Here is a 20,092-nt window from a genome sequence, read left to right on the forward strand (position 1 = left end):
TTTCCATTTTTCTTAATGAACAATTTTTTTTCAATTGGTTATAAAAACACGTAAACTCAGAAGATGTGGACTGTGACTGCACCATATATCTAGTCGGGAGTGATGCCGACTGAAAACAGATGATTTGGAGCGATTCGCGCGCCATCTGTTGGTCATTTTAAGGACTTATTGAACTACCCTCGTACATTTCGAGCAACCAATTGAATTCAATCAATTTAAAAACTAAAATACTTTTCAAATCCAAAAATAAAATTTCAGAGCAACTCATAAAATCGGTTAATATTTTGAAAAATGTTGAACGCGGCAAAGAAACTTTGAATCGTTTCGCGCATGCGAGGTGACGAAACTGCACGCTGCACTGGTCATTGGTGCGTGCGTCCAAAGACAACCGTTGACAGACTTGTTCGAATTTTTCCGCCGCACTTGATATTTTTCGTAGTGTTGAAGAAAATTTGCAAATTTCAGGTTTTGAACAATTATAAAATATAAAAGGATTCACAGTTCAGGTTAATCAAGTTCTAAATGAAGAGAAACTTGAATTTCTCATAAAAACAAATGTTAGTTGGCAAGTTTGAAATTGGAAATATAAATATTGTAAAGACCTTAGTGAAATCTTTGGTGTTGATATATTATAATTATGATGTATTCTTTCTTATACTTTTGTAGCTCAATTAAATTATAAGAGCTAATATTTGTAACTTTGAAGTTCATTGAAACTGGCATTTAATTCAAAACAATTAACAATACCCTTGAATTTGAGAGTCGTACAAAATACTCTTTTCATAAATTATTTATTTATCCTTCATTGAATATGATTATTCTTATTTAATTATATTTTTTCTTCCTCTAAAAGTTTCCGATTGTTCTGGAATTGGGTTGGGAATAAGACTTATGATTTTTTTAATTGGGTAGAATGATCATTTTTCTTAATTATGATCAATGAGTTTAGTAGCTATTTGCCGAGAACAAAATTGTATTGCATAAATAACTTTTTTTCAAAAGAAGGGGGAAAAGAGAAAGAGGTTAGGATAAAACTCACATGATATCTCCCTCGGATTACTTTGAATTTAAAAAACTATTAAAAAAAAATTTAATCAGGAAGAAATTTGTCTTTGTTGTCTCATTGTGAAGAATATTGCATCATTTAATTTTTTTACATCAGGTTGTAGTTCTATCTGAGGGTGGCGACTTGACTCTAGAAAAATATTCTTCATGGTTGAAAATTCATTTTTTAAGCATAAAATTCAACTATTCCAGTTAAATAATTATCATTTTAGTTGAACGTTGATCTTTCTAGTTCAAAATTCAACAATTTGGACGAAAATTGGTCTTTTTTAATTTTAATTTTTTAAAGCCTATATATTTTTTTTATTCATTGATTAATTAATTTATTTTTTATTTTTGTTGTTTAACGTGATTTTTCAACTAAAAATGTAACTCATTCCGATTAAAATTCCCATAGTTATAGTTGAAAATTCATCTGTTTCGTTAAATAATAATTTTTTACTCAAAATCTGATTATTTAAGTTTTGGTTGAAAATGTATATTTTTTGTTAAAAATTGGTCTTCTTTATTTAAAGATTCAACTTTTTCGTTAAGAATTAATGTATTTTATTAAAAAATGGCATTTTTTGGTAAAAAATCATACTTTTTATTTGAAAATTAATCTTCTTGTTTGGAAATTCATATTTTTCGTTGAAAATTCAAGAATTGAAAGAACTATTTTGTTGAAAATCCTTTTTTTTTGTTGAAAATTAATTTTCTCAACTGAAAGATGAACTGTTCCATTTTTTGTCAAAAATTTATATTTTTAGTGAAAAATTTAAATATTTGCTTAAAAATTAATTTATTTTGCAATGTTTTGATCCGTTGTGTTAAAGGATGTTTAGAATTAACGTCATAAAATAAATGTTTGTATTTTGCGACAAATATGAATGTTACTTTTAAATCAATTTAAAAATTCAAAATAAAAAGAGATTTCCTCTGACTTTTGTCCTCTCCTCCTCCTCCTGCTACTCTTTCAATTTATTGATTCCAATATACATATACTAAAGAATTTATACCAACACTATTAACCGAAGTGAATAATTATTATTTCACCGACTATTTATTGTGGACAAGGTCTATTGATTCAATAGCATTTTTATTTTAATGTGCAAAAAGGCAGCAGTCTATTTTCTATCCTGGAGAAATTTATGTTGTCAGTCATTGTAGACTGTCGTGATCTTTAAACTGCCTACACGTCACAATTAGTGCCTTGTTAACTCTCAGTCAGGCTACTGTTGTGCATACTGTGCTCTAAATTACATGAAACGATCATTATTATTTGGACCTACTGCAAATATTCTATAAAGTACTCAACTTTGTTTAGTGCGCCAAGCACAATAAGATATTGAAACGGGACCGTATTTATTGTTTATTACTCTCTTAGAAAATAACGTTCAAACTAGCGGTACTAAATTTTCCTGACGTATAGAGGCCAGCTAACTCTTGTCCTATAATAATTTTGACGAGAACTTTTCTGAAGTAGATATAAATTTTATATAGTTTTTTAATTAGTTTTCAAGTGCTTGATATTGACGAATTACTCCAGATATTGTTAATGAATTATTTCGTTATTTAACATCAAAATTGATCCTGAAGATATCACTGAGTTGTTTGTAAATTATAAAAAAATTAAAGAATATTTTCTTTAAAATGTTCTATCTTGGGAACAATATTACATCATTTAATTTTCTGTGCAACAGTTTGTAGTTGTATCGACAATCTCTTAAATCCTTTAAAGAAACTCGAAGATTTAAAAAAATTACAAATATGGTACATTATCTTTAATTTTCCTTCTTGCTCTTCTCTTTATTCTCCTCCTCATCATCAAAAAATGTACGCCATTTACGGATTTTTGATAATTTTTCAAGTTCTGTTAAAGGAATTAAAAGATTGTGGACAGCACTATAAACTTCCGGAAAGAAAATTTAATTATATAAATTTATTTCCAACATGCATTTTTTTTGGTTAATTTCATCATTTTTTCATAGTTTACCTACATTTTCAATTAGCCCTTAGTTCACGAAAAAAATTTGTATTAAACAAAATACAAACAATTCCGTGACTTGGCCAGACTTGACCTTTTCTTTTCTATAAAATAGTGTAGGCACTAGAGAGTTAAATATTAAGTAGCGCATTTGAGGTAGAGATAAAAAAAATCTCGAAAAAAATTTCAGGAGACGAAGCCGGAAGTGAAAAACAAGAAGTCTGGTAAAGAAGAAACAGAGGTTGCAAAGAACGTGTCCAAGACATCCTCGTCAGATAACGACAAGGTCACGAGGTCAGCCGTCGAAGACGAAGAAGCCGGCGACATGATTCACACACCGCAATTTCACCATCCCCACAATCCTCACCACCCGCACCATCCACACCATCCACATCATCCACATCATCCGCACCATCGCTCGTTTCAGGTAAGTTCTTCTTTAAAGAAAAAGTTAATTATTTACACCAATATTAAATAGGAAATATTCTTTCGGCCTCTTCTTTGTTCTAAAGATGATTTCAGACTTCAAAGTAATTCCTCTCTTTCCCCCTTTTTTAAAGAACTTTCTCTTTTTTCATTTTTTTGTTGCGTTTTTCGCGCAGATGCGAACTTTGGACAAATAATTTTTTAAGAACAAGGAAAATCTGCCTCGGACCGAATTAGAACTGGTAATGTTACTATTTATGAGTAAAGCGTTTAGTGTCTGGGCATAAGTGGTAGTGGCGTTTCCGGTTCAAATCTTGGCCGGCACAAATTTCTTCTTATCATTCAAAAATTATTGTCCGAAGTAATTGTTTTAACATCAGCATTTGCAATAATTAAAAATTTTATAACAAGGGTGTCAATATATTTATATTGTAAAAATATGTTCCAAAAATTAATTGAATTGCATTTTGTTAAAAATTTATTTTATTAGTTAAAGATTCAACTGTTTTGTTGGGAATTGTTCTTTTTGAAAATTAAATTTTTCTACTAAAATATTTAATGTTCCATTTTTGGATAATAATTGAATATTTTTCATTGAGAATGCAGTTTTTTTATTGAAATTGCCTGTTCTTCTTTCTGGCATTTTTTCCACCATTGCAGTTTCGTGGCGCAGTCTTTCCCTTCTTTCTCGCATTTTCACTTAGAATTAAACTTGAATAAATTTCAGGTAAAGAATTAATCTTTTTTTATTAAAAATACAACTGTTTGTTGCAACATTTTCGGTTTGAAAATTGATCTTTTTTACTTTAAATAGCAACTATTTGGTTTAAAATGCATTTCTTTTGTTTAAAATTCCTCTTTTTTTGTTCAATTTAACTGGTTTTAATTCAAAACTAAAAAAATTTTTGGTAATAATATCAACAATTCGTCTTCTTGTTTTTGAAATTCAAGAGTTTTAGCAAAAATGTTATTATTTGGTAATAAATGGAACTGGTTTGTAGAAAAGTTATCTATTCTGCAGAACATTCATTTTCTCAATTAAAATTAATGTTTTTAATGAAAATTACACTAGTCCAATTTTGGTTAATACTTTATTTCTTTTTAGTTTTGAAATTCACATATTTGTTTGAAAGTTTATGTAATTTGTTACAAATTCGTCTTTTGCGGTAAAAACTTAATGTCCTTGGTTGAAAAATCAACTAATTGAGTAAAAATTTATCTGTTTCGTTGAAAATTCGTCTTTTTGAGTAAAAATTTAAACTTTTCTTTGTTGAAAATTAATCTTTTTGTTCGAAAATTAGACTGTTTTGTAGATACATAGTTTTGTTTTACTTCAAAATTTAAACTTTTGGATACAATTTATTTTCTTTGTTTACGGAAAAATCTTTTTTGATTTAAAATGCAATTCTTGCTGAAAATTCACGTTTTTTATTTGAAAATTCATCTCTTTTTGTAGAAATTTCATCTTTTTTGGGTTCAGTTGTAAAGTACTCTAGTTGGGGACGGGGTTGAAAACTGCCAGACCCGAGCAGGGGGATGGCAACGTTGTTTAACATTTCTGAAAAAAAAACTGTTTCAGGCGTGTCCATTTATGAAAAATTCAATCAAAGTCTAGACGGTGCATTTCCACCACCACTTCCCTCTACTCGCTCGAGAGAGCTTGGGTGAGCGTTACTCCCACGAAGATGAGTGGGCAGTAGAGAGTGGAGGTGGAAAACTCACATCTGCGATTTGAGTTGTTTGAACGAAAATTCGCGGAATTTTCCTTCGCTGGACAGACCTAGTCTATTTGGTGGGGGAAATGCAGAAAACAGAAATCTCGAGAGTTAGCCTTTAGTATGAGGAGGGGGAGGGGAGGGGGAGGAGGACGAAAGAGGGATTTTTTTGAGTCTCGCAAAAGTTACACATAACATCGACTCGTTACATTAGTACACAGTTACGATGGATAATTGTTGGGTGTAGGTTCGCTGGCAAGATCGAGCGGCTCTCCGTTGGAGTTCTCGCGGTCGTCGTTGTAAATAATAAATGTCCTGTTTATGGATCGTAAACGCCGCTCTAACTATGCGGCTATCCGCCACATACACCGCGAGTCTTATCTCTGCATTTCCTACTTCGTATATCACCCGTCCGGGTATCACCGAACCCCTCATTAGGTCAATTTCGAAAAACCGCGAATGACCAACGACAAGTACGACCCTTCCGGCCAAATCGTCCCCCTTTGCTCGTCATACGTATGTTTTATTCAATCTTCAATCTTCAAAGTGCCGAGAGCATATTTAAGTGCCTCTAACTCATTCCCACAAAAGCTTCAGTTCATAATTCATATATTGTTTATTACAGAAGGTTTTTCAAGTGAATATCAATGCCGTTTTATATATTTTGCAGTCTTATTTTCCCCTGAAGCTCGAAAGAATCTTAAAATTCTAGACCAAAATGCTGTCAAAATAGAGGAAATAGGGCGATTTACAACAAAATAGGGAGTTATAGTGGAATAATTTCTTCTAAATAAAATAACGTATCAGTACGATATTGAATTCAATATGAAGCCAAAAAAGATTAATTTTTAAACAAAAAAGATTAATTTTTAAATAAAAAAAGATTAATTTTCAAACAAAAAAGATCAAATGTGTTAGAAAACAGTTGAGCTGAATTTTCGAGCAAAAGAGACCAATTTAAAAAATAAGTGGAATTTTCACCTGCAAAAGATGAATTTTCAACAATAAAATTCAACTTTAACGCGAAACAGTTCTATTTTTAACCAAATAATAGAATTTTTATGCCAAAAATACGAATTTTTAACAAAATCGTTGAACTTGCAATATAATAACGAAATATTTAAGAATAAAAAGGAATTCTCAAGAATTTAATTTTAAATGACAAAAAGAAAAATAAGTTGCATTCTCAACAACAACAAAATTTTCTCAGTCAAGGAAGGAATACAATTTAAAGGAAATTGTTAAATTTTCAAGCGAGGAAGGGAAATTCTCTCTAACTTAGTTAAATTAGCAACCAAAAAGTTAATTTTTAAACTAAATAAATGAATTTTCTACCAAAATAAATTTTCTTCTGAAAAATAATATTTTTAAACAAAACAAGGTAATTTTTACAAAATAATTAAATTTTAAACAAAGAAGATTAGTTTTTTTATCAAAAAAACGAATTTTCAACAATACATGAAATAGGTGATACTTATAAACCAGAATTTTAACAAATTAAAAACAGTTGAATTCAACCAGAGAAGAAAAAATGCAACCGCCAAATAGATTAATTTTCTACAACAATAGTGGAATTTTCTATTAAATAATTGAATTTTTAACTCGATAATAAAATTTTCAGCCAAAAAGATAAATTCTCAACCAAAAATAAAAGTAGAGAATTAAAGAAGGTAAAGAATTACTGGTTTGTTGTTTCAATCGAAGAAAAAAATTACCATTTATTTTGCGGTTTTCCCCAGTTCGCAAGTTTTTCTCGATCATCTGAACAATTTATAAATTAGCAGTTATTTTTTATTTTTTAAATCTTTTAAAATGAATATTTTTTCAAATGTTACTTATAAATAAAAATTCAACACGTTAACATCAAAATTGTTAAAATTTTAAATGGACGAATTAAAATTGTAACGTTCAATATTTTAATTTATTAACTAATTTTAAACATTTGATTTATAATTGCTAATTTTTCAATAAAGTGTCAAATATTAATATTATAAAACAATTGGTCATTTTTCTAAATAAAAAATTTCAAATGCATAATGTTGAAAATGGAATATTGTAGACTGAATATTTGAATAGGATTTGAAATGAAATAAAAGCGTTAAATCATTAATCTATTAATTTGAAATTATTTTAAAATTGAAAATATTTTATAATATTTCAATCGAACGTTTTGTTTGGTTTAACTGCCAAGACCTCCGAATGAAAACGATTCAATTTTCAACTCTTAACCCTAGGTGGTCACCGTGGGTGAATTTCACCCAAACAATTGTTCAAACTCTTCGTAGAGTCTGTTAATTACTTCAACTTTGCTGGTATGTTACAATACTTTAATGGACAATTTTTGTGACAAAAGCTATTGAACCTTTTTTTCAAAACCTTGAAGAATACTTAAATATTTCTTTTTAGATTTTTAGAACTCAATATTAATTGTGACTATCTATGGTTAAATCGGTACATTGATTATATATGAATGTTCAGAATTGTCTTGTGATATCAGTTATTGTTCAATTTTTAATGCTTGAATTTTTATATAAATAACCAGTTTATATGTACAACTGATCAACTTAAAAGGTTTTCTATCCCATTTGTTTTCATTTCAAACGCTTTTAATTTGTTAAGTCTTCTATGCTGCATTTTAAAATTCTTTATATTTAAAATGTACGCCCAAAAGTAAAAACGTAAAATATAAAATTTGTAAAGTAAAATACTTTAGAATTCCTTAGTATAAACTGAATGACTTCATACTTGAAAAAGTTAACAATTTAACTTAAAATTAAAAAAAAAGTTAAAATCGAACTTATTTTATATTGAATAATATCATGTAATATTTCAAGTGATTTCCTTCTTTTAAGAAACCAGAAAAAAGGAAATTTTATTTAAAAAGGGAAAAAAGGGGAATTCTTTTTAAAAAAGGGGAATAAAGAGAAATAGGGGAAAGAGTGTAAAATCTGCTATTATAGTTTCTAATTGCAGAATTACAGACAATTTGTACCCTTTCAATTAAATCTCATGAATCAATATTTACCTAAAGAGGAGTATAAATTCAAGTTGAAATTATCGTTTAGGCTGTATTCATGTATTCAGATCTTATGCAAAGAAAACACTCTTTTCTGTCAACGACGGAGATGAAACGTGCCTTTATAATGGCCATTTGTCAACTTCATGTATATGAGAAGACTTTTCTGTCTTCTATAAAAACTGATTTACAATCTTGCGCCTTCTTTAATCGTTTGTTAAAACCGTCAAAGTCTCTGCATTTCTCTTGCAAATCACTGATTCAAATTACCCCACAACCGTCTGAAAGGCACACTTCATTTTCAACATCTAAACTACGATCTGATTTTTTATTTTTTCTCTCGTAATATGTAGTAAGGTTATAAAATTATGCGAGTAATAAGTCTAAGTTAAAGGTATTTTCTAATATTTTTACATACTGTGTTTTTTAAAAATATTTACTAATTTTAATATTTATTTATATTACATTCTTGCACATTATTTTTCTGAATGTTTTAGATATCTTTCTAATTTTTTCTCTAGATTCTGCCTTGGGATCAAACTTGGTACAAAAATTACGCAATATTTTTAAACTGTTGTAGATACGAACCTCTTTGTAAAATCACAGTTTATCATATTTTAATCATTTTTAGCCCTATTTTTAAAAATATTATTGTTTAAAATTTTTTTAAATCATGTATTTTGTACATTTTGAACTGTTACGACCTTTTTACACCTAGTTCGACCCTAGGCCAGAAGCTAGGAAAAAAAATTGTAAAAAATATCCAAATAATTTAGCAAAATAGTATGGAGACTAACTTTTAAAGTGAGCCAAAGAACTTTACAAAATATTAATTATTTCCATTAACAGAATTTACTTAACTTGTGCAAAACTCTTGGAAAAAAATGTCCTGTTAGTATTATAAAAATTAAGACACTTTATAGAAATATCCTATTTATTTATTTTATCAAAAATAAAGCCAATTATGAATATTAAAAAATTTATAAATAAAAGTATTTTTAATTGAAAGGAATTATCAAATGACTTAGTTTAATAAATATAAATTATTCTTTTAAATGAGCAAACAAATATTTAACTAACTGATTCATTGAATTAATTTCTTTTACTGAAGAATTCTTGGTTTGGCAACTTCGATTACCTTTAACATGAATAAATAAAATATTAATACTTCTCGAAAAACTCATGCATTTAGCAAAGCTTTTTAATATTTTCTAACTGAAATAAAATTTGTATCTAGTTTTCTTTTTCTGAAGCATTTTTTTTTTATTTTTGGATGAGCATATTTCTCCGAATTTCAATTAACTTAAATTTAAACATTTAATTATTTTATTTTTGGATAAAAATTGATATTTTTTAGTTGAAAATTCAAATTGTTGATTTAAAATTATTCTGTTCTCGTTAATCATTCAGCTATTTTCTTTAGAACTCAACAGTTTATTTAAGATCTAATTATTTTTGTACAAAGGCAACAATTCAATTAAAAAGTCATCTTTTTGGATGAAAATTCAATTGTTTTGTTGAAAATTCGTCTTTCATTTGTTTGGAATAAAAATAATTCTATCTTCCAAAAAATGTGTCTTGTTGGCTTGAAAATTCAGCTATTTGGTTCAAAATGGCAACTGTTTTTGGTAGAAGTTGAATCTTTCTTTTTAAGGTTTCGACCAATTGGTTAAAAATTCATCTTTGAATTTTGAAAATTTAACTATTTGGTTCAAAATTCATCCCTTTTACTTGATAGTTTAGCTTTTTGGGTGTAAATGCAACTGTGTTTGATAACTAATTTTGGTTTTGAAAATTTAACTATTTGGCTCAAAATTCAACTATTAAATTAAATATTCATATTTGCAGTCTATAGATTCAAAAATATCTTTAAAAATTCCACTATCTTTTTTAAATTTAATTATTTTATTGAAAATTTAATTATTTTGTTGATAATTTAACATTTTGTTTAAGTCACCTTTTTTTCGAAAATTCAATTGTTATCTTAAAAGTTCGTATTTTTGGATAGAAAATTCATACTTTTGGATTGAAATTCCACTTTTTAGTTGAAAATTAATATATATATATATTTTTTTAATTCGTCTCTTTTCTATGAAAGTTTAACCATTTGGTTGTAATTGCAGCTGTACGCTTGATAACTAATTTTGTTATTATGCAACTATTTGGTTGAAACTTACCTTGTTTGTTGAAAATTTATCTTTTTGGGTTAAAAACATCAATTTTTTTATTCTACTTTTTAGCTTGAAAACTCATCTCTTTTATTGAAAATTCGACTTTTTTTAATTGACTTGAAATCTTAGGAATGTGGTACCTACCTTACATTTATCAAAAAGAATTTATCCCCTATTTTCGTGAAAAGTCGCTCTATTTCCCGTGTATTGAGAGTTTTTTGGGTTCTAATGATCCATAATAGTTTTCTCTGACATTGGAACGTAAATTGTACGAGCGAGGCATGAATATAAATGTTGGATTTATCACCACAACTCTTGTTTCTGATGTTTGCTCAAGCGTGAACTTTGTTTTGGTGAACGGAAGTAATCTAAGAGCAAGGGATGCATTGTTAGGCGCGGTAAGGATGGTGCCAAACGCGGTAAGGATGGTACCATGCGGAGGTATAGTTGGTGCTAGGACAAAATTTACCGCCGTGGCCTATTATGTTCGAGGCATATATAGATGCGTGTTGGGCCTTATATAGTTACAGGTGCACTTAACTATATACGAGCATGGCAATCATAGACAGCAAACTATTATCCGTCGCTGTTTTCGAAGCAGCTCACTACCGCTGCCGTTTAGTCACTGTTATACTGCTGCTACCGCTATACTTTGCCGTTATGCAACCAGATTTTTACGAGCGTCTGATTGTAATTATCAGTCGGCAAGATTACTCGCCAAGTTCGTTTTGTTCTATTCTGTCTGTTCTGTCGCGTGATCAAACGCCACCAGTTCTTGAGGAAATACAGCTTTGACTCACCACCTTTGACTTTTACACGTGGAAACGCGCCTAGCACTTCCGACTAAGAGATAATAAAAACAATTATTTAAAAAAAAACACTTAATTATTCTGATTTTTTTTTGTATTGAAATTTAAGTATTTTTGACTTCAAGCTATAATTCTATGGGGGTAGGCACAATTTAAAGAAATGAGGGGAAATCAGAAAATTTGGTGTTTTTTGAAAAATTGACTAAAGTCAGAGAATTTATCTAAGAAGCACTTTAGGTTACTGGCAAGAATAAGCAGAGATGCCACACAGTCAAATTAATCACTTTTCTAAATGAAAAAGAAGATTTGAGTGGCTTTTATTTTGGTTATTAACCCATGTCTTAACCACTATTAAATTCAGGTCAATGTTTTATTTGAGGAATGAAAAAATATTAAAATATATGAATAATTTTAAAATGACATATTGATGTTATAAACTTAAATATTTTTTGAAACTGATTAGAAGTATATAATATTTACATTTATTATTATGAATAATTTAAAAGATCATTACTTCAAATTGAGATATATCTAATGATTTTTTAAATTAAATTAATTCAATTCAAAAATACCTACTTCTGAATTTTCTTCAATTCTAAAAGATTCATTCATTTTTAAACAGATATTACAAATATATTCAATTCTACACAATTTAATTCAATTTAATTCAAGGAATTTTCAATTTCAAATTTCTCTATATTCACTCCAATTATTTTAAATTCTTAGGAATTGAATACTTTCAATTTCAAAAGAACTTTAGTCACATTAGTAAATTCAAGTAAATTAAGTTGTAGCAGCTCTGATAATAATAGGTAAAAAAATGTATAAATTTAAATATAATACTGTTTTATTTAATTTATAAAATATTCTATTTAAAAAATGATACAAGATTAGAGTTTTCGTTTTCTAATATTATTGGACAGAGAAAATGAAAAATTAGTGAGGTTTTGCGGCCACTCTGAATAATGCTTGATTAAAAGATGCTGCTTCCGGAAAGACATCAGTTGTTCTCAGATAACTTAATTATTCCAACACCATTATGCCATATTGATAAACATTGTAAACTCAATTATTATGGAATCATTGGCGAGATTCATAATAATGATTATAACAACAATAGAAATGAGATATTCTTCTATACACTACATAAGCTTGTAGACTTTTCAAAACATGATTTGAGTGATTTCTTACCAAGCTATAATTAGAATATCATTCTACCTACTTTTAAAATGTTTTCAATCGAGAATTTTATTTTTTATCCGCACACCATCAGGGGATAAATTGGGCTATCTTTACATTGAAAAGCAGGCTTACCATCCAAGCTTTTATAATAGAAATTACATTCATGTGGTTAATGCAGCAGCGATTAAATTATATAAGGAAATTTTCAATTACATAAGAATCGGCGTAATTTTCAATTATTGCGAATCGACTCTCTAAATTACTACCTATGATTAGCAGAATTGATTGCACTTCTTGCTTATCCTAAAGATATCAAAGTACACAAGACAATCAACTTTTCTATTCAAATAGTTTTTTAAGCAATGAACTAGTTTGCTAGTATTTTGAAAATATTCCACAAATGTTACTATTTCCTTTTATTGCTCACTGATGCAATTTTTTCACCTTGTCTTCAAAAATAATCGTGTTTGAAATTGATCAATATTTAATTGTGTGAAACCTTCAAGATTTTAAAACTTTATTTCAAGTTTCGAGCCTTAATAGCTGAGCATTTATAACTCGAGAATATTCAAAATAGAACAATTTCAAATTCGATCATTAAAAAAAAATTCATATTTTAATCGTTAAATTGTCCTGTGATGAGAAAATTATAATAAAAAAGGTTCCAGTCCGTTAATACATTCTCAAGTAGATGCTCTAATTTCTGTATGGCTTAGATAATTGAACCAAAGTAATCTGAAAGTCCGCATCATGGTTAGGCTGCAATCTTCGTAATCTTCTTAACTGTCGCCATTCGGTTGTTTTCATCTCGGTGAATGCGATTCTTAAGTGAAAGCACAATAATATTTTTGCAGACCTTATCATTTAGAGTTGCACTCGACGATTGCCATCCAGAAAGTGAATTCGCCGAGTTGGGAAATTATACCTTGAGGCGTTACCATCATATATAATATATAATATATATCCGTGTAGAAATATACCTAAATGCAAACATGACTTTAGGCGCTCCTGAAAAAGCCTTCCGGGCATAATTCTTTCATTCTTATAACCCATTTGTTCCCGCATGGTAAGCGTCAGAAATTACAAGCAGCAACAGCTTTCTTCTCTAATTTGGCCCATGTAACCTCAATTTCAAGTAAACAACACCGATCTTATCACGTCCTTGAAATGCAAACATGTGCTAGTTCTTTTCTAATTTTACTGCATACAATAAATTGTGTTAAGGGCATATCCCAGACTTTCACGTGAAACTGCCTTTTAACCGAATTTTTACTTATAAACTAATAAATGGAATGTATGTTCTATGTCAGCTGACAGCGAGCCAAACAGACCTTCTTGCTTTTTCCATTATGTTTGGATATAGTATATTGAAAATGTATTCTTTATATAAGTTTACGAGTGAGTTCAATCAAAACAATAATTGGTCACGTGACAGTTTTTTTAGAAAAATTGAAAAATTAGTTAAAAGTTCGAGTTGAGCTTGAGTTAATATCTCTAAAACCAGGTCAAGTTTCTGAACTCGAACTTTTTAAGGTAACTCAAGCTTATAGCAAGATTTTGGCGAAAATTGATAACAGGGATTCATTGAGGAGAATTTCCCGAAAATGTGTTATGTGTCTCCTTCTGATTAGTCCACGAAAACATAACGGAAGAATGCTTCTAAATTTAGAGCATTGAGACAAGCGTATGGCAGCTGTAAATTAGGCACGTGGTGTTTATTGCTGTTGTAATTAGGTTCTTGATTATATTCCTAATGTGACGTGTTTTGTATTTTTAAATTAATGAAAACAGACTCAGTCTGATTGCATAAATAGACCCAGACACCCATTCAACAAATATTTATCCAATTTTATCATACTGTGCCATAGGCATAGAGAATCATAACCTTCCGTCTCAAGGAAGTTGCGCTTATTTATTACTATTTACATATTATGTAGTGTCACTTTACCCAGTTTTCTGGGTCCTCTCCTCATTCACTGGGACCTGATGTGAAAAACATCACAGAACGAATCGTTCACGCACGTGGTGGAAGCACACCTGAGAGGTCTGCCAATCGCAACTCTACTCAATCCCTACCTCCTCACTTTGCGACTAAGTTTCTCTCGTGGTCGCGACAGTACCTACATGGTGTTATCGTCAACACCTTCTTCATCGACACTCGCGGATGCACCGTCAAAAGCTCGGGATTATAATTTCGCTGTAAAAGCTCGCGTCTTCAGTCAGCTCTTTAAATTACAAAACAATTACCGGAACTGCTGAAGAAACCGGAAAGGAAGAACGCTTCAACAACCCTGTGCGCTCGATCGTGCCACCACCGGAAGTCGATTGGTTCTTAAGCAACCGGTAGACCTACTGTACGAAGAGATTCGACTTCCGGTTCCTAAGGAAACACAAAAACAGTCATCCTAATTGCATGTCATGATATCAGTGATTGTACAATTGTACATGTCAGAATTGAGTTGTTTTTGAATTGTGGATACTGATTGTGAGTTTTTCTGAGTGTATTTAAATTAGTGTAAGGATCGGTTAAAATGGTATCGCGTTCGACAGTTGCTCCCTTGTTTTCCAAGTGGAAAAAATACCTGAATTGTGAATAACTCGGATCGGGGTTTGAACAAGGTCCCAATTGCCAAATGGTCTCCCAAAGTCTGTCCAAGTATCGGGATCAGAGAGACTATTTACCTTTCACAAGATATTTTCTATTTGGGCACACCTTTGTACTAATTAAATCTGTGAATTACATATAGTTGAAGGGGATAAAGGGTAGTCAATTAAGAAGAGGAATTGAAGATTCTGAAAAATTTTCATGTGTTAATTTGTAACGCGAATGGTCGCAGAAGGACACATGACTGAGGTGCAGCAATTTGTGTTTAAACATCATGCAAACAACAACACGTTAGACAGTGCCAATACAGAATGTTGGAATCTGATCTTCGACGACGGATTGTTCCAGGTAGAATTTATTATCATTAAATCCACTTGTTATTCTAATTTGTTTTATTTTCAACACAGTTCTAATAGGTTCCAAATGTGTACCCGCGTCCACAAATGTGAAAAAATAAAATATTGACAAATTTCTAATAGCCTTGTACAGTTTTATCACTGAGAGAAATGTTTGTTAGAATGCTGTTTATTGGATTTATCAAACGTATATCCACTTCCTTAAAATTCAAAACCAGAATATTGACAAATTTTTAACAACCTTGTACATTTTTACTCGGATAAAAACGTTTGTTTAAAGTCAGTTTTTGTGTTTAAATTGGACAATAACTGTGTCTAAAATAAACAAAAATGCGTTTGACCATATAGCAGTAGATTAATATGTTTCAGTTTTTACAAAAAATTTTTTTAAATAAAACAAAATTTTCGAAGCAAGCTCCTATATTTTCCTATATCATAAGTGAGAAAAGAAACACGACTGTACACCGAAATTTCAACATCAGGATATCAAATCTATATGAATCTCATTCCTTGAGGTCGAATAATGACATGTGCGTAATGAATCACGTGAGCGCGACAGCCAAAGCACTACCAATTTAACAACAGACTTGCGGGTGAAAGCTAGAGCGAACATAAAGCATAATCTGAAAAAATTATTTTAATGGTCAATTTCGTCCTTCATTTTTGAGAACTCTATCAATAATTTTTCAACTTTCAAAGATTAGACAACTCTTAAGTAATATCCTTGCCATGTAAACTTAATGAATGAAACTGTAGGTAATTCTTTAACCCTGAGTTCTCTTAATCTGAATATCTGACATTTGGCTCAATCATTTGGCTGTTTAATATAAACGTAAATTACTTAACAAATAGGCAATATTGGACTGAATATTAGTCATATTTAATTTAAAATTAGTCAATAATGCTGCATAGTTTGATAAACAAGTTCTCTCTTTTGTAGATACCTAATCAAATATCATTAATTCAGGTTATAATAAAACTTTGAACGACTCAAGTAATGTTACAAATATAAAAACATTTTTTCTCTTGAGAGTTGAGTAAAAAAGTAAAATTGTTCTTAAGCAATATGCAGTTCATTAAGTGTTCAAGCAATATTTTCTCGAGGTTGAAGAGCGTGATTTCAGTAAAAATAAGACAATGAACTTTTACAAGGTGGTCACTATAATAGCAGACCTCATGAATGGTATCTAGAAATTATGTATTTCAAATGAAAAAATCATTTTTGTTACAAGAAAAATATTTTTTGATCGAACAAATATTTGGCTGGGCGTATTCAGTAATACATTTCTTTTATTTAAGTAATGCTTTTTCACTGATGAATTACAAATAATATTTAATTCAAGAGGCTCCTTTTAACTAATATAGTACATAAATTTACTCGTAAATTTTTGGCAAAAAAATTTTGTTAAAAAATCCACCGTAATCTCTTTTAAAGGAAGCAAGTATAGTATAAAGTAAAAATATCGAAAATATCGGATCCATAGAAGATGACCAAAAATTCAATTTAAAAAATCCTAATTTTTTATTTACACTACCATTGCCAGGTATTCCGTAGTTGAGAGCAAAAGAATTTCGAAAAAACGGTTTTAAAATTTAAGAAATTAATTGCAAAATAAATGTTAATTTAAATTTCTTTTGAATGTCCAATATTCAGATTCAAGTACGAAATTATTGAAATTGAAAAAAAAACAAGAATCTATCGATCAAATTTGGACAACATACTCTTCAGTGTCTCCATTCAAATTTAAAAAAAAAAATTAAAAAAGAGAAAAGAAAAAGAAGGCAACCTCCAAATCCACTTCCTTCCCTTTTTTTCTTTCATCTTTTTAAATTTAAATTTTATCACAATCAAAAACAGCATTCCTTTTCTTTCCTCTTTTTTATTTATTTATTTTCTACATTTGAATGGAGACATTTAAGGATGTTCCTCATATTCAGTTTAATCAAAAATTTAATAATTTTTAAATTTATTTATAAAATCGTCGAAATCAAATCCAATATTAATTGCTACGAATTTTGAACGGGAGAGCTAAACAAGTTTCAAAATGGTTTAGGTTGAAATTCGTACAGCAAATTTTAGTTAGAGTTTTAAATTTAGATTTATTTTTAGGAAAATGCTGCAGTTCTTATTCAATCCTAATGATCAAGAGGTGATATTATTCTTTGAAATATTCTTAATAATTCTGTTTGGTTGGGATATTAAATTGAAATTATTTATCAAAAAATAGTTCGCAAAAATAACAGTATGATTTCTAAACAATTATTTTCTAATAAAATACATCAAAACAAGATCGTACACGAATACGAAGGAATTATCATTAGATATCAAGAAGTTAAAACATGCAATTTAGCTATAACTAACTAATTATTGCAATGTAAAGTCCATCTTTACTCCTGCAATGGTGGGGCTAAGGTGTCCACGTTTAATAAAAAGGCAAAAGCCGCTATTAAACTAAACTTATATAATAAGTAAAAATTGATCAACGTGTACTTAAATTCAGTTTAAGAATAACTTAATATTTGCACAAAATAAGAAAATAGTTTAGGAAATTCGGTCTTTTTGGTCTTTGAAAATATCATTTTAAAACTTTTCAATGGTTTATTTAAAGAAACAACAGCGAAAACTAAACATCTTATCTGGGTTAAAATTTGAGATAATTTTGTGAAAACGATTTACTATATATGATAGGTGACACATAAACATATATACAAATGCAGAAAATGATAGCCTTATATCAATTTTTTTTTTATCAAATCTTCCTAATTAAACTAAATCAAATAACCTTTAAAAGAAAATTTAACACTTACAGAAAACAATAGGTGGCCTGCTTTCCTCAGTGTTTCCCGATTACCCCGACTTACAATACATCCTGAAGAGTGTGTTGTCCTTTGATTTGTAGATTCTTGTTTTTTTTTGTTTTTTTTTTAATAATTTGCAAGAATTTCTTAGTTAAAAATATTTTGGCCATACGTATGAGGATCAACCTACTGTCTAGTGTCGACCCTGAATTTGATCAAAGTTCAAGACCACTGTTTTTGCTAAACTTCTACTATGATATCGTCATAAAATGAAGTGATTCTTAAATTCGTGTGGGTAATTGGCCGCAAAGAATGAAAAGTCCTTGGTTCGCTACTTGGGAGCCGAACCATATATTACGATTTACGACGACCATGGACACTTGCGTTACCATGCGCACTTACGTTGCCTGCCGCGACAACTACACACGTAATGAGTACACTAAATTAATATATTCCTACTGCCGGGACCTTTACCTATGAGGATAGTACATCTCCGCACATACACGGCAAATTACACACACATGTCCTGCGTATTGTACAGCAAAAGGGGGTTACGCAAGAAAGCACGGCACCAGCGGCCGCGAACATATCATTTTTGGAACTCCTCTCTCACGCGAGTGTCGTATTAACACTGACCTCAGTCACCTGTAATTGCTACGTGTTACCATATATCGAGGCACAGACATACCTACGTAATTTAACCTATTATGTATACTATCCCATTTGTACGTAGTCGCGTATTCTTACATCTCTGATGATGATTTTTTCCACCAGTCCTGAACTGATGCTAAGGACAACAATTCTATCGAGACCTTGAAGACGTCTCCTTGAGTCATCAATTCTCGGTTCTGTTATTAATCATATCGAACTCGTCAAAGATTTCAATTTTGTAGAGTTAAGTCAGACCTATTTGGAATGCATTATTTGATCTGATTGTGAGATAAAAGTGATGATTTGTCAAGTCATTGTCTTTTTTTAATTTGGAATTGGTGAAACTATGATGAAATGCTGGGAAGTATCGTATTGCATTTTTTAATGTAAACTAGATTATGAAGGTTATTTAATTTTACTAGAGTTCATTGTTCAGCGATGATGGTTATGACTTCAAAGAATTTTGTAAGGCATTAATCATCTGTATTAACTTCGATTTATGTATCCGCCTATAAAAATTCAAGAATTTTTTCGTATTCTGTGGCTTTAAAAAAATTAACACTACATGCGACAGTTGCTTATATTTACCTGTAATTGGTTGTAATTGATAGTTAGCCTAACAGTTAATTACAGCAAATAAAGTACTGTGAGACAAAGTTGTGTATGCCTTGGATAGACTTACGATTACCTAATAACTATCCTTTAGCCTAAAAAAGTAGGGATAAAAGTTTTTTAATTACGTCACAGGGTTATCCCAGTTTGTTCAATTTGTCATCGGACTTTATGGAAAAATTGATTCAAGACCTTTTCATTGAAAGCAATGCTGGATGTGTTTAGGTACTAAATATTTTTAAATATGACTTTTGAACATCCTTCATCAGAACTATGATTAATATCTGAAACCTATTCTTCAAGATTCGCAGTATAATAGCAATTGGGAGAATTAAATTCCCATTCGATTATGGTTTAGAAATTAAACTTACAAAGAACACACATCTTTTATTTGTTAAATTAACAATTTTGGTATTTAGATTTGAGATCGAAAATTAAATTTGCTATGTCATAGTAATTTTTTTTACATCAATGATAAAAATTAGAAAAAATTTAGTTGTAGGTTCAACCATTCTATAAAGAAAAAACATTTTTGTGTTGAGGATTCATTACTTTAGTTGAAAATTCATCTCTTTGAATGAAAGTTTAATTATTTTGTTGAAACAAATTTTTTTTTATTGAAAATTAATTTTCTAAAGTCAAAATGTCACTTTTCTATTTTTCCTTTAAAATTAGGGTAAAAGTTAAAAATGCTTTGTTAAAAATTTCTTTCTTTTTTT

At 29.7% G+C, this 20,092-nt stretch overlaps 1 protein-coding gene across 6 annotated transcripts in view; it reads left to right on the forward strand.

Moving 5' to 3' along the window:
* Window positions 1–20,092, forward strand: part of LOC117166975 (segmentation protein cap'n'collar) — a 306,553-nt gene that overhangs the window by 209,059 nt on the left and 77,402 nt on the right. For all 6 annotated transcript variants that reach the window (XM_033351483.1, XM_033351482.1, XM_033351481.1 and 3 more), the window contains exon 5: window positions 3,222–3,458. In XM_033351483.1, the coding sequence (XP_033207374.1) occupies window positions 3,222–3,458 (237 nt within the window). The remainder of the gene's footprint in view (window positions 1–3,221; window positions 3,459–20,092) is intronic.

Source organism: Belonocnema kinseyi, chromosome 2 (assembly GCF_010883055.1).
Source record: "Belonocnema kinseyi isolate 2016_QV_RU_SX_M_011 chromosome 2, B_treatae_v1, whole genome shotgun sequence".
In the NCBI taxonomy this organism is placed as follows: domain Eukaryota; kingdom Metazoa; phylum Arthropoda; class Insecta; order Hymenoptera; family Cynipidae; genus Belonocnema; species Belonocnema kinseyi.